The sequence below is a fragment of the Delphinus delphis genome, chromosome 2, assembly GCF_949987515.2.
Source record: "Delphinus delphis chromosome 2, mDelDel1.2, whole genome shotgun sequence".
NCBI classification, from domain to species: Eukaryota; Metazoa; Chordata; class Mammalia; order Artiodactyla; family Delphinidae; genus Delphinus; species Delphinus delphis.
Window position 1 is genome coordinate 98,734,193 of NC_082684.1, and position 16,235 is coordinate 98,750,427.

The 16,235-nt window shown below is 38.7% G+C and overlaps 1 protein-coding gene across 13 annotated transcripts in view; it reads right to left on the reverse strand.

The window, feature by feature from the left end:
- The window catches only part of ZMYND11 (zinc finger MYND-type containing 11), a 137,972-nt gene that overhangs the window by 20,867 nt on the left and 100,870 nt on the right, over window positions 1-16,235 (reverse strand). For 10 of the 13 annotated variants that reach the window (XM_060005267.1, XM_060005274.1, XM_060005269.1 and 7 more), the window contains 7 exons: window positions 9,628-9,705; window positions 9,083-9,175; window positions 7,307-7,394; window positions 6,704-6,759; window positions 5,482-5,559; window positions 4,506-4,624; window positions 142-349 (listed from right to left, as the gene is read on the reverse strand). In XM_060005267.1, the coding sequence (XP_059861250.1) occupies window positions 142-349; window positions 4,506-4,624; window positions 5,482-5,559; window positions 6,704-6,759; window positions 7,307-7,394; window positions 9,083-9,175; window positions 9,628-9,705 (720 nt within the window). The remainder of the gene's footprint in view (window positions 1-141; window positions 350-4,505; window positions 4,625-5,481; window positions 5,560-6,703; window positions 6,760-7,306; window positions 7,395-9,082; window positions 9,176-9,627; window positions 9,706-16,235) is intronic. The other 3 variants (XM_060005276.1, XM_060005273.1, XM_060005270.1) reach the window with 1 other exon arrangement.

The following is a 16,235-nucleotide window of genomic DNA, read 5'->3' on the forward strand; positions in this document are numbered from 1 at the left end:
CTGGTTTCTTTCGCAGAGCACTTTACAAATGTTACACGAAAGGAAGAAGAAAGTCAGAATCTGCTCATTCCAGTGAGGAGTGTGCGCTGACACCTGCACATTCAGAACAAGAACCGACAGGCTCTCACTGGCGCCTCTCACCTGCTCATTACTGGTAGAGGAGATGCTGGATTCTGCCTCCTCCTCCCCTCGGTCCTCATTCTTAGACTTCCAAAACCTCCCTTCACGAAGGAAGCGCTGATGCAGCTCCAGCTCATCACAGGCCTTCTTCCAGCCCATACTGCGCTTAACATGCAGCCGGTGAACGTTGACTGTGATGTCCTGTATGTTTTCAGAAGGAATCCAGGCCCTGTGAACAACATTGAAAGGGATGCTTAGAAATTTCCAAAATGGGAGGGACTTCCCTGGCCGTCCAGTGGTTGAGACTTGGCCTTCCAACACACGGGGAGCTAAGATTCCACATGCCTCGTGGCCAAAAACCCAAAACATAAAACAGAAGCAATATTTTAACAAATTCGATAAAGACTTTAAAAATGGTCCACATCAAAAAAAAAGAAGAAGAAATTTCCAAAATGGTAGAAACTCTACCAATTGTAAAATACAATTTGTGGCTTGAATAAAAACTCTTACCAAGTAGAAAATAGGTGAAGTGACATTTGTTTTTCACAGTCATCAAGGCAAAGTTCTCAGAATGGGAGTGATTCACAGCTCTTTTTAAAATGTACAATATCTCATTGTTTTGAATACTGTAAATTATTCAAAATCTAGCTATTTGCATGTTAGAACTATAGAATCATTTGTAAATGCCCAGAAATTTTCATGAGACACTTACATACAAACAACTATTATCTAGTAAGTCATCACATCCCTATTCATCAGATGAACCATGACCAACAAATGGAAAACCGTTTGTATCATTCAGCAACCAAGTACTCAACTGCGAACACATAAGTTGATCTAAAACTACATTTGGTTCTATTGGGAAGAATGCTAGAAATTTAAGAAAATTTTCCTGGGTGCTAATTGCTTGACTGGACTTAAATTAGTATCCAACTCAACCAGGGCTTACCATGTGCCAGTGGAAGGCACCACAAAGCATACAGTGCATGGGACCTATGACTGACTGTTCCCACCTCATTTGACAGCTGGCAGAGGTGCTGCCAAAATGGGGTTAAGGAAAGCTATTATTAGCAGCTGGAACCCAGTGAGGGTCCTCACTGCGCCTAATTTATTAGGTTGGCACTTCTATATACATTGCCACTGCCTTTAACTGAGAAACAATGATAAAACAGTGCAGCACAGAGTTGAGGTGACTCTGGGGTACTCTGGAGAGGAAGAGGGTTTCATTTGGCTGTGAGTGGTCACAGGTTTCATTTGGGCTCCATCTTGAAGGAGGAGTAAGATTTAAACAGGGGACCATATGAGGGGAGGACTTCTAGGCAGAAGGGATGTCACAAATGAAATAAGAAAATATAAGGACATGTGAGCCACAGTTAGTATGACATTTTCTAGAGCACAGGGTACAAGCTGGGATCCAGCACTATGAATATACAGATTTGCTCTTTTCAGTCTTATTAGGAGTTTCAGAAATACTAGACCTATGACTGTTCTGAAGGGATCTTACTGAATCCCGGCACATATGCCTAAAGCCAAAAATGTAGACTTCTAATTTGCTTGTACAAACTAAGCTGTTTGCTTTAGAATTTAAAAGCACATTTTAAATATATAATAATCCATAGTTATATGGTAATGGTAACTGAAATTGTTAAATTTGAACTTATTTATAAATATTACATTAACAGTATCATCTGACAGTGCTTTATTAGAAACCAAAGTAAACTACACTTTGAAAAAGAGTGCAAATAAAATTTTGCTTGTGGAAGAGTTCCTTACCATTAGATCTTGTATTTATATTATATTTACTCTTTCAGTCAACAAACATTTATTGAGCACCTATTACATACCAGTCAATCAATAAAAGTTAAAACACTTTTTAAAACCAGTATGTTTTTTGAGAGAGATTTCTGTTATAAGCAGTGCTGACTACCTGGAATCAACTTGTGACCTAGGAGAGAATCTTATCCCCTTGGATATATTTAGTCTATTGAATCTATTTAATCTATTGAATTTATTGAATTTATTCATTTATCTACTACCAGCTGGAACCCAGTGAGGGTCCTCACTGTGCCTAATTATTAGGTTGGCACTTCTACATACATGGCCACTGCCTTTAATCTACTGAATTTAATCTACTGATTTAATCAACTGAATCTATTCTTAACATGAGACTTACATCTCAATGCAATTCATAAAAACATTCCTATTCTCTCTTAATCATCTCCATTATTGTAGATAATCAGATTTCAGTTTTAAAGAGTATCACTGAGCATGCAATCTGACCTACACTAAAAATAAAAGGCAAACTGCACCCCACAATTTTACAGTAAGTTTAATAAAAAGAGGTAAAATCGAATCTGGCTATACCTACACATCTGTCAATCCGGAATTCTCTGAATATATGCACAATAAAATGGCTCAGTGATATGATGGCAAATGAACCCAAAATGTCCCCTTTCTTTCTTCCCTGTGCCATTGCTCCCTCCAACTACAGGCAGCAGAAGATTTAGCCCTGCTGACAGTCAGACCCTATCAGCTACTTTTTTTCCTCTGACAGGAAGAACCCTGCATACCCTATGAAAACCCTGCCTGTACTTACCAGGACCACAGGCATCTGCTCCCTGAACATTACAACCTGCTCAGGGTTCAGGGTCTAGGGAGGGAGCAGCATGTTCTGGTGTGAGCATACAGAGGAACTAGTCCAAAATCATTTATTTGCTTAAATTTTTTTTCTCCCACCTAAGTGTAGAGACATGATAAAATGGCTAAAGAATATTTATTGTATTTATTCATAGTGATCTCTGCATAACAATGTGGTATTTAATGCCACTGAATGGCACACTAAAAAATGTTTACAATAGTTTTAAAAAAGTATTTACTAATGAAAACTTGTAGCTGGGGGCCCTTATAGGCCATCTCTTCTTGGTATATAACATGTTGCTTAAGTAATTAAAACTATTATTTTTATAGAGTTCATTTTTTAATATATCAATTATTCTAACATGATAGAGTATCATTTTTAAGGTATGTCCCCATCATTCACTTGAAATATCTTGCTGCTATATTGTAACCAGGAAAAGCAAATGAAAAAGATTCATAATAAAACTGTATTTATAGTAAAATTGTAGATCTTTTATTTTCTAAAATAAAGTCCTTAGAGTCCCATCTGTCCATAATTTTTTTAGATAAAATCTTCCAAGAAATTAGAAGTCTGGGGGAAGAAGACTCTGGAAATGTAATTTTCTGTTTTAATTCCCTCTTCAGATGACAAACTTACTCTAAGGACCCAAGTAAATCAGCTCAATTATTCTTTTAAAATATTTTCTGCACAGTATATACTGAATGATATAAAACAAACTCATATTATTAATAAAATACCACTCATGGTTGAAGATACTATAAAGTTGTTTTAAAATTAGTGAAAAAAGAAAATATAGGAAAATTCTGATTATCAGATTGTTCTCATCTAGTAGTATGTTTTTTAAAAATAACTGAATTCTTCATTTTTCTAAATTAACTGTTTATTTAATGAAATTCAAAAAACTAAGTCAAATTTTTCCCTCATGTACATTCTTAGATCATAACATCGACACTCTCCTGTACTCCTGAGTTGATTATTTTTGTCTATGGCTTTGACAGAACCTTGAAAGTACGGTTGAAACTACCGTAATGATATTACAATTCTATGAAATGAACACATCCTGAGAAACCTTCCACTTAACTCCTAATATGGATTCAATCCCACCATTAACACGCTTCTGAACTCAACAGTCAGCTATTGAAACTGTCCTGTTTAGTAACCATTATCTGAAATACACCTAGAAATACCATGTATAGAAAGCACTGTTAGGTGCCCAGTCAAGTTATGTGCTGATTTGTTTTTTAATTTAAAATACACTTCAGGGCTTCCCTGGTGGCACAGTGGTTAAGAATCCACCTGCCAACGCAGGGGACACGGGCTCAAGCCCTGGTCCGGGAAGGTCCCACATGCCGCGGAGCAACTGAGCCCGTGCACCATAACTACTGAGCCCACATGCCATAACTACTGAGCCCACATGCCACAACTACTGAGCCCGTGAGCCACAACTACTGAAGCCCGCACGCCTAGAGCCTGTGCTCTGCAACAAGAGAAGCCACCGCAATGAGAAGCCCATGCACCGAAACAAAGAGTAGCCCCTGCTCGCTGCAACTAGAGAAAGCCTGCGCACAGCAACAAAGACCCAACGCAGCCAAAAATAAATAAATACAATAAATAAATTCATAAAAAAATAAAATGAAATACAGTTCACACAGTTTCTAATGGCAAAGCCCACAGAGCACTGGTAAAGCAGGACTGGGCGCCCCCCACGACTCCTGGAGGCCCAGGGGTGATGCTGCACATGATTTACCTCTGGTGGTGGTGACCGAAGAAGCGGACGTCAACCTGATTGTCCTCTTTCTGCATGACTTTGGCCGGCCAGAATCCAAAACCTTTCATTTTAGCCCAAACCAGTTCATGATTAGGTATCTGGAAATATAATGTTTTACCTTGTCATACTACTTTTAAAGTATTAAATACAAGAATATCATTAATACTGAACTACTCAGTCAAGCATAATCCATAATTTTGAAAATATTTTTTTTCTAACTCCTAAGCACACAGAATTTACCCCCACCCCAGGAGTGACTGATTTTGCCTCCAAGAAAAACACCAAAAAAATTAAAATTTGCATAAGCAATGTGGACCTTCATTTCGCAGAAAAGACAGTGAAAAGAATCTCTTCATAGCCTGTGGCATCTGGAATGAAGCCAGCAGTGTCACAGTGGCAAACAGAACACCCTAACTTTGCTTCATGAAATACAGTCCAACCCTGGGAGCCTATAAGAAATGGGAGAATTTTAGGCCTTCCTCCCGATCTATCAAGTCGGAGATGCAAACTTTAATGAGACCCTCAAGTGACTGAGGAGCACACCAATATCTCGGAGAATAGGGGCTCTCAGGCAGGCTCCTACACCATGGCCAGCGGTGGGCGACTGCCCCTGGAACACTCCTTGAAATCATGCCGTTTTAGGGGAAATCACACAGCTATAAGTATATATAAAGACTTAGATTTCTTGTGAGAGAATGAGAGGAAAAGCAAATTTTTACTTTATGTATTAAGGGATTCAATGTTTATTCCTACTCTTGAGGGTCCTCATTTTAAAGTCAGAAATGGATACTGATCCCAAGTTGTTTCCTCCATGTTTCAGTTTTTATACTCATTAAAACCATACATACTATGACACAAAGAAAAATATTTAGAAGGATTATAATCTTCAAGCAAATTGGAAATAAGACATCAGACACTTAAGAGGTTAAAAAAAAAATCTCAAAATTTTACATACACAAGGATAGCAGAACCAATTGTCAGGACGAGCATTTGATAAATAGAAGCAATTCTTGCAAAGTTGTAATTCATCCAGCTGAAGAAGAAAATCAACTATTTAGCCTACATAAAATACACACATGCATAAAACTATATAAAATAGATCCATGCAAATTAACATTCTCTTTCATGTATACAGTCTCCAGGTTTGTTCCTTAAGCTTAAAATTCTAATTTTCCAATGAATAATACCAGAAGAGCCTGCCACTTTCTTCTTGGAACCTCCCGAAGGTCCCAGATTGCACTTGGAATAGAGGACAGATTCCTTAGGGGACCACTGCATCTGACCTCTGCTTCCCCAGCCTCACTGATACCTTTCCAGTTCAGCACTCAGATTAAAGGCTATTTCCTCAGAAATGTCTCTTGATCTACCCATATAAAATATCCGCTACCAATAAAAGCAGTCCCTACTTTGCCTCATTCTCTTAGTGTTATTTTCTTTCATAACATTTTTTTATAACTTGTAAAGAAACCTATTTTGTCTGTCCTTTTCTTGAGTCTCCCTCTTCAGAATACAACTGTATGAGCAGGAAGCCAGCATCCTGATCCCCATTTTATTCCTCCTAACACAGCACATAGTAGACACTCAATAAACATGTTTAACGAATTTTTAAAAAGTCATATGTGAAATGGAATCAAGAAACAAAACTTTTTATATAAATTGAGATGCTTTTGCAAAGATAGTATGGTTATAGATGAGTGTTTCAAATAAGAAAGACCACCCAAAAAATCCTTCCCTAAATATATATTTCATTTATTGTATAAATATGCATGCTGTTGTTTGGATGCTTTTTTGCCTGTGTAGTGTAGTAAGAACTCAAATTTGAACCTTTCATTCGCAGAGGGTAATGTTTATTGAGTGCCTGCCCAGTGCAGCACATTTACATGTAGTTATATAACTAATACTCTCTAGGGTAATTAAAGAGGAGAGAACAAAGTTTCCTTTTCTTCTAACTAGTAGAAGTTACTTAGTAACTAAATCTAACTCCCAGGATTTCTCTGAAAATAGTTCTGCCAGAATTCTTCCCCTTCTGTTTGCGTTATTTCCCATGTATGTCATACATGGACATAAAATTATATTTAAAGAAAATGGCAAAATTAAAATGTACATATCAGAGTGGAATTCTGAAATAGATTAATGTGGAATATAGCAAGAGTTTAGTTATTAGGCATGGATAGTACCTCATGACATGTGTCTTTATAGAGCATCCTTGCTATGTCAGCTTGCTCACTGTCTGCTGTAATTAAAGACAGGTATCTATTACCAGTGATCTAGAAACACAAGACTATCAAAATTAATACAGCCATTTAAATTTTCTTTCATTTTTAACAAAAGTGGACACATACCATTTAAAACGAAAAATGTATATTTAAAATAAAATTAAGGCAGTAAAAGAAAATGCTATCAGCAGCTTTAATTTTATATCCAATGTAACATAATACTCTAGGTACAGAGGGACCTCTTTCATTACTTTTGAATGAGGGGATATTAATGCAGAAAATCAAAAGCAATCAAAGTGCTTATAAAAAGCCTTTCAACTAAGTTTATATATAAAACTATGAATATTACTTAGTGTAACTAGAGTTCTGCTTTTGGCCAGTCAATTCTATAAGCTATAACTCCACTACCAAATATTTTTAAGTTTAAACCCTAACATTATTACTTACAGATCATTCAGGTATTGTTTTAATGTAATATTTTATATAAGATATTTTTCAACATGGAATGTAAATGGTATGAATTTTAAAAAACTATACAAAAGAAAAAAACAAAAAATATTCAACCTCCATAGAAAATCACTGTGTTGTGGAGAAGCAATTGAGCATCAGCTTTGAACTCTTCGTAACTTCGGTACTTCCCTTCGTTCACTTTCTGCAGAGGGAAAACAACAAAATGGCAAAGGGTTAATGGTGAAAACACCTGTCAGCATTACAGCGTTAGAGTGTAGGAAACAGGCAAATTTTCCAGAATGGCATTACGACTACTCCTGTGTCCCATGGTACTGACAGAATGTGCGTAAAAGAAACCCACAACTCCGTCTGCAGTTAGACTATTACAGGATGGTGAAGTGTGCAGAGCCAACATCCTGCAGCCACGTTGTCCCCGATATTTATTTACTAGTATGAACTCTGCAGCGTGAACACCTCATTCTGTAATTAAAAAAGCTGCTGCTAAGCACTGTAAATAACGAAAGCTTTGGTCAGTGGGGTTGATGAGACCCTAACTACATATCTACTATTTTTATAACTCAAGAGAATAAAAATTGAAAGAAGAAAGAGCTGTTAGCCTCTGTGACACTTTACCGTTATCACAAAGAAGATACGGTTGTAATTCTGAATTGGGATTAGGTGCTGATGTATAAACAATTTTAAAGTCCTAGGAGGTCCTATATGCACCAAGGCAAATGATGGTTCTGTCTGGCATCAAGGGTCACAGGGCACTTTTATGAATATTGATATCTGAACTCCACCCTGAACTTCTCATGGCCTTGGGCTCGCAGGTGCTCAGGCCTTGGCATTGTGGAGCGCTCCCAGGCTACCTGCCTATACCCAGGTGGGGACAACCGCACCCCACAGTCCCCAAGCACCATCATAGCTCGTATTTTGGTCTGGACTGTAAGCTCCTGAAAGCATGAAAATCATGTCTTCCTCTTCATTTTCTTTATGGTGCTTCCGCTCATGGTCAGCACTTGCTAACAAGGCACCATCAGCCCAGCCAGTGTGCTCCATGGACCCAACAGGATCAGATTGCAGAACGTGGGGAGGGGCCACACAGGGAGAGGGCAGGAAGGGCAGCTGAGTTCTTCATTGTTCTCAGAGGCTCAGAGTTAGGAAAAGAGGCTATGCCTGAAGCCACACAATCTAGGGGTAGGAGGTAAAATTTAAATTGCTCGTTTTTATGAACAACCTTCATTTATCCCTTTCTTCCACTGAAATAATACACCTTCATTCTTCCTCAGCTATTAAGCAGATTAAGAAAGGAGTAAGATGATTTTAAATTATTCCTATGGTCTCCCTATTACGGCCAGCCATAAGATTTTAAAACTTCAAAACGATACATAGGTACAGAATTAATAAATCTGCAAAGCTAATTGGAAACAGGTCAAAGTGTTCACTGCATTTTACTGCAATTTGTAATTAAATATTAACAAACCCATTAACAATCCTCAGCTAGAGTAGGTAAAAATAAGAACTTCATTAAAGAAGGATAAAGTTTTCTAGTTAAAACTGTTTTGTTCGAGTGCATGTCATTGTGTTTCCCAAGATCCTAGATCAGTTCTATGTTCTAATCTTTCCTTGAGAGAAACTCCTAAGTACTGCTTCTGAAACTAGGAAACCACATCCACATGTTAATTACATCTGGAACATTACACTGACCAGGCTACAATACATTTTCTTTAAGCAGCAAGTGTCAAGAATCAACAGGCTGCTGAAAACCAAGCCTCTTAAAAGATGACCCCTAAAGAGCACTAGAGGGAGTGCATGCCATTCACAAGGGCAGCTGCTCAGGCAGGAGGGCGGCAGGTGCACGACCAGGGCTGTGCTGTCAGGGAGCTTTACCTCCTGAATGGCAGGGACGTCGACCGCCGAGTGCACCAGCCGCCGGTACATGGGGTGTTTGTTGTCCTTCCCCTTTTTATTAAGGTCAATAGCCTGAAAGGTCATGAGACACATCAGTTTAAACGTGGCTAGAGAGAGGGGTAAAACATCAATTTCTAAACAACAAGTACTTTAGAACTTAATGAAAAATGTACATGCACTATAGTTTAATGTGGCATTCCTTAAGGTTTGAATAGAAAGAACAGTTATTTTGGAAAATTCATTTTAAACACTAATTATCAATGAATATGTTCATTCTGATAAATGGAATTTTAAAATATAAATGTTTCTAATCTAATACAGCTAAAGAAATGCCTGAGTTGAAAACAAAGACAAAACAAATTTAAAAGCCTTTTATAGAACTATTTACTGCACAAAAGAAACGGGACAGCAGTGGTTTCCACCCCTCATACTGCTCTATTCCTTGTCAGTCACTAACTTTTAAGGAGTAAGCCAGAGTGAAATATATTCTGGGCGATTCTGAGAGCCCCCCTTACAGGACTCACCCTCTCTTTCATGCGGGAGACGATGAACCTCAGGTACGTACTCATCTCCTGCTTGTTCGTATTTTTCTTCTTGATGCTCTGTTGAAGATAGAAAAGGCCAAGATAAAATCTGATCATTTATAAGTCTATATTCTTGTAAAAGATGTCTCTTATATAAAAGATTATAGTGTGCAAAGATTTTCTTAAAAGATGTACTATTTCCAACATTATCTGATGCCGAGAAATCTTCAAAATTTGCATACCAAAAACAGCATTTAACAAGGTAAGAATCGGAAAATATTATACTGTCCCTGACATAATAACTTAGAGAACTATGCATTTTTTTCTTTTCTTGATGTTTAAAACTTCAACCAATTTTCAGATGAAAAGAAATAATAACAATAATGATATAATAATGATATAATGTAGAATCACTTATTTTATTAAAAAAAATTAATGGCTGAAATCCTTTAGGGAATATTTTAAAATAGCAATATTGAATGGTGAATTTCAACATAACATTATTCTCTGTTAAAAAGATTATTAAATGTCTGTGTCACAAAGGAATTACATACACTGCAGCACACACATCTACATAACTATTCTAAAGTGTCACAGGTCTCTTCAGTAATAACTCCAATTCCTGTTAGTCTTGCCTAAAAGCTAATTAGGTTCCTTAATTTATCTCTCAGAAAATTAACTTTACATGAAGAAAAAAAGACAGGATTTTTTAACTTTTATGTCATTTCTAGACAGCTAGGAAACAAGGACCAATGTTCCCGTTTCCCTAGTCAAGGTTAATATACCATGACAGACACTGGACCATATGTAGACTGCACTGCAGAGGACTGAGTAGGTTTGGGCCACTATTTAATAGACGCTTTAACTTTTTCAGGCCGCTACATTATAAGTCTCTACCCAGTGGTATTATTACTTACTCCCAAAAGAATTTTATACACAGGAAGTCATCTCAATATCCTAAGTACAATGGAAGAAGGAGCAAAACTTTCTCATGTAAATGAGAAACCTTAGCTATGGCTTAAGCAAACTGATTATACATACACAACATTAAAATATCTGCATAACAAGTGGAAAACTGTTTTCTGAGCTGGAGACTTACTTTCATACACTTCATGTTTGACATGATCCCCTCCCTTCCTCCTCACCTGGATTCTTTGGCAATGCAGTCAGTGCTCTCCTTACTCAGCTTTATTCTATGACCTGTGCAGTTTTATTATGGAGCAGTTTTTCTCAACCCCGGCCATACCTCAGATACACTGGTGGACTCCCATAAAATGCAGCTGGGCTCCACCCCTGAGCATCTGTATTGGAATTTCTAAGGGAAAGTTCATTCATTCACTGTTAGTTCCTCAGGTGGTTGTGACATCTGGCCAAGACCAAGTACCAATGGTGTAGATGTGGAGTTTAAAATGCAATGACATTTCCTGAACCCCAGGTTTTATAATCTCTGGGGAAAGGGACTTTGATGTAGCTTGTAAATTCTCATTTTAAACAAAATCCCCAGTGAGTCCCAGGCACACAAACACATGAGAACTATTAACGGCTCCCTCCTGTAAGCCAGAGTAAAACAGTGGATCTGAAACACAATCAGCTATTAATGCTTTTGTGTAAACATTCTTGCTAGCACGGCCATCCCTCCAAGCACTGCTTTCTATACTAAACAGCTTGATGAGCTATTGGATATAGGGAAGAAAGGGTAAGAAGGCCAAGAAGGCTTTTTCCTCACCTCCTGGGAAACCTATATTCCCTTAAAAAGAGAGGAGAATAAAAACAAATGCTTCCAGGGAGTTTCCTGGTGGCCTAATGGTTAGGATTCCGGGCTTTCACTGCCGTGGCCCGGGTTCAATCCGTGGTTGGGGAACTGAGATCCTGCAAGCCGCATGGCATGGCCAAAAACAAACAGACAAAAAAGCCAAATGCTTCCAACTACATGCTCTATCATGCCAACTTGGAAATATTTTGGGAGGACTACCAACACTGCAGATCCCAAATATCATTCTGGTCATTAAATCATACAACTGTGTATAAATTCAGGTATAACAGCAACCTACATCAGATTAGAAGTCTTGTAATACTATCTGTGGGGTCATGGTTCTTTTAATAGGTAACATATTATTCAGGTGAAATATACAACCAGCACTGTATGTAGTGCTGAAATATTACTTTAATGCTCACTAAAAATTGTGCCAAACTAAGCAGGGTGGGAACACTCTCCTCTCTGGGTCTCCCATTGAACACCTCGAGCTCAACCAGGCAATGAGTGCTCTTGAAGCCGATGTCCACTAGTGCTGGGACGTCTGCAGTCACTTGAGAGGCGACGGTGGGGATGGGTGCTCACTGCATCCCCTGCAACATGGCTGCCCTGTCTCCAGGGCTGCTGTGTATTCTACACATGCACGGTAATATTTTTTCTCATTTCTGCACTCTCAACATCAACCTATGAAGTACTTCACTGTTAGTTAGAATCCAACTCCTTTTGGTTTTAGAGCCTTAGAAAATAAAGCAATTCAATGTTTCTCTGTGGGTGAAATTTATGCAGTGCTAGAATCAGAATATCTCTACAGGCATACCTCGTTTTATTGCACTTCGCAGATACTGTGATTTTTACAAATTGAAGGTTTGTGGCAACCCTGCATTGAGCAAGTCTATTGGCGCCCTTTTTCCGACAGCATTCGCTCACTTAGTGTCACTAGGTCACATGTAGTAATTCTCATAGTATTTCAGACTTTTTCAATATTACTATATTATTATATTTGTTACAGTGATCTTTGATCAATGATCTTTGATGTTACTATTGTGAAACGATTATGACTCGCTGAAGGCTCAGACGATGGTTAGCATTTTTTAGCGATGAAGTACTTTTTAATTAAGGTATGTACCTTTTTTGACATAATGCTATTGCATACTTACTAGTTTAAACATAACTTCTATGTACATCCAGAAACCAACTAGTTTGTGCAACTAACTTGATTGTGATATTTGCTTTACCGTTGTGGTCTGGAACCAAATCTGCAATACCTCCGAGGTATGCCTGTATAGCTAAAATATCCTAACCAACTGGTTCGTTCTTTGAAATAAAAAAATATTGAAACTTTTTGAAACAGTAGGGAAAACCCTATTTTACTTTGCTTAAGTTTAGGTAACTGTGCATTACATTGTTCATGTAATTCCCCTGTTTAAATGAAGGTCTATTTTCAGTTCGTATTTCCTTTCCATAGAGAATCTACAAAATACATGGGTATTACATGCTCTCAGAATGCTTTTACTTTGGTTTCACCTGTTTAAACATTTCTAGATTAATTGCTAATTTAGCATAACCGTGTGCAGCAACATTTCTTTCTGGGAAGACTCCAAATGTACAGAGTTCAGGCCGAGGGCCTTAATTTTACAAAACTATATAATAAATGATAAATTAGAGGATAAAAATCTGATTTTGTATCATGTTTAAATTTGCTTAGAGTAAGGTGCTAAGAGAGTATCTCTCCTCTTCAGTGTGCAATTTAAAGTGGTGATATACGCTTAGGAAAGTGACTATATTTCAGCAAAATGTAAAAGGAAACAAGGGGGATGGATGACTTTCTGCGGCTAAATGGATGTGACCCACCCCCACCCTTCACAGCTCCAACTCTGGCAAAATATTACTACCTAGAAAGTCCCCTACACATTTTATAAAGTGCCACCCAGATTCAGGCAGCCCACTTCAGTGCTGATCACCTCTGGTTGTGCATTAGAACCGCCTGGGAAAGCCTTTAAAAAAACACCAATGTCCATTTATACAAAGTTCTGGAACAGGAACAACTTATCTGACGGACATTAATGACAGTGACGCCCATCTGGTATGGGGTGGGATTCAATGGTCATGTCGGTGGGACTTGGGTACACAGCTATGTGTGCATTTGTCTATTTCTCAAGTGGCATATTAAAGACTTGTGCAAATCACTGCAATGTAAATTTTACCTCCAAGGAAAAAGCCACCACTGTCTAGGTGCCACCCAGAGATGGTGCTGACACTGGTTTACAGAGGAGCCTGGGCACTGGCAGTCCTAACACCCCAGGTATTTCTCCCAGGCAGTCCCGACTGAGAACCACTGCACAGCAACATAAGAGAGGCTGTTTCCTTACACAAACACATGCAGTGGCCCAACTCACCTCTGCTGCTGTCCCAAGAAGAGTCAAGAGGCAAAGCTGCGAAGCTGGCTTCTAAAGTGACACCAGGTCTAGAAGCCGCTCTGTCTACTTGCTCACACTAACAGAAAGGCACCTCTCTTACGTTCCAACTATTTGTTGGTTCTCTTCAGTTAAGGTATTAGAAACTTCAATCATTCTGGCTGTATAGGAGTCACCAAAAGAAGTTTCCTATCCAAGGAGGATTATTTTTTTGAAAGCCTCTATGTTACTTGTTTATTTTTTTACTTGCTACCCAATACATCTTTTCTGGTGACAGATATGGGATTCTACTGAAGATGTAGGGCAAGAATTGAAGTGCGTGTGAACACTCCAGTTGGTAGGTGTATCCAGGAGGCTGGGGGAGCCCACTTCCCACACGTGCAGGCTGAGGCACTTGCTCAGAGAAGGGAAGCAAACAAAAGAGAAGACCCTGAACAGATGCAAAATCTCTTTCAACAATTTGTAGGGACGAAGCACTTGTTATAAGACGCTTTCACATTTGCTAAACTTGTGGGCTTTCTTTTTAACACTTTCTGGTTATGATTTAGAGAGTTGGCATTTCACAAAGGAAATCAACAGAGCACACAGCTCCGTCCAGGGCTGCACCCTAAGACTTCTAAGGACATCTTAGTTAGCATGTTGTGAGCTGCCTTATGTGACAGTCACAGCAGAGTTGGTGCCTGTCGGCCAAACCAGGACATTGGCGTGGCTTGGAAAAAGCCACTATAAGAGAAATGAAAGAGGCAGCTTCTAAGGTAAACACCATTCTGCTTGTAACATAACTAAGCAGATAGCTCTTGACAACAAGGTAAGAAAAAGAGAAAAATAGTGCTGTATAAAATCTGCAGATTATTTCAGATCCAATTCTTTCTCAGACTTTGAAGAACTGCTTTGCAGACCTCAGAACTCCTCAGTAAAGGCCTTTTCGTAAGAGTGACAGCTCAGGATCCACCAGAGTGAAGCCCAGTAAGTGTTGGTAACTGCCCATATCACCTGGCAGCATACAGGAGTGACTTTGGTCAATATCTACAAATAATAAAGAGCGAAACTTCCTATTACATGCCCAAAGTTGCTGCAACCATTGTTAGACAACAGAAATCACATGGCCAAAGCTGTGTTACAGAGGTGGATAAGACATCCACTAACCTAAGATGCACTTAGGTATATTACAGATAACCGAGGGGCTGCTTCCCTTTAAGGGAAAAATAACAGAAAATCTTGAATATCTTCTTGAGTAAGGAATTCTTAAGCCAGTTACAATAATTGCTGGATTATAGCAAATCAAATGAGTCTAGGTAGATACCACAAGACAAAACATGAATAAAGTAATTCAGCCACGCTCAGTGCCTTACGGTGTTTTTTGGCTGGAAGCAGGTAGGAACAAGTTTTGATCCTGTCAAGGTTTATCCACAGCTGATTATTGATAATGATGCCCAAGCACCATTATTTGAAGGAACATTCAGGACTGAATAGTCTGGAATTTTCAATGTGCCCTAGAAACATAGGGCACTTCAGTTGTAGAAACATATTTCAGCAGAGAATTAACTTCTGGAAATACCACTTCTATACACCAAGCATCCAAAAGAAAAAAAGAAGTGTAAAATCAGAAATCCAGGGGTCTTTTCCTCAGATAATATATCTGTGCTGCTCACCTCGCCAAATCCAAGCTCCCAAGTCTGTTATTAACAAGGGCTTCCCACTTTCTTGGGGATTCCCAACACCCAAAATGTTCTTCCCACAGCAGGCTGGACCAGAGGCAGGCAAACTTCTGTGAAGGGCCAGATGGTAACTATTTTAGGCTTTGAGGACATTCAGTTAGTGGCTGTCTCGACTACTCAGCCCTGCCATTGTGGTGAGAAGACAGCTATAAATAATGCATGCGTTCCATGAACAGGGCTGTGTTCCAATAAAACGTGTAGATACTGAAATTTTAATTTCTTATAATCTTCACATGTCACAAAATATTATTTCTGTTTTTCTTCAACCATTTGAAAGTAGAAAACCCGCCCTCAGCTCATGAGCAGTACAAAAGCAGGTGGTGGGCTTGATTTGGCCCATGGGTCGTAGTTTGCCAACCCCTGGACTATAAGTTCTATGACAGCAGGGTCCATGATGGTTTAGTTCAGTGTTCTTTTGCCAGGGCCTCGTACAGTATCAAATAGTAAATACTCAATAAATACTAGTTGAATTGAACTAATGGCAGTCATTACTAACCAACTTCACTGCCTACTAGAAAAAAACATTCCATGTAGTTGAACTCAACAAGATCCTTCCAAAATGTGAAATACTTATTCACACCCAAGCTGTGTTAGCACATTTCAAGCCACTATAAACCATTTTGTTAATGTACCATTTCAGTGTCAGATGACACCTAAACATGGCTGATGTCCTCTGACAATCAGAGGCTCACTGGATGTCAGTGAGCGTGCAGGACTCCTGAG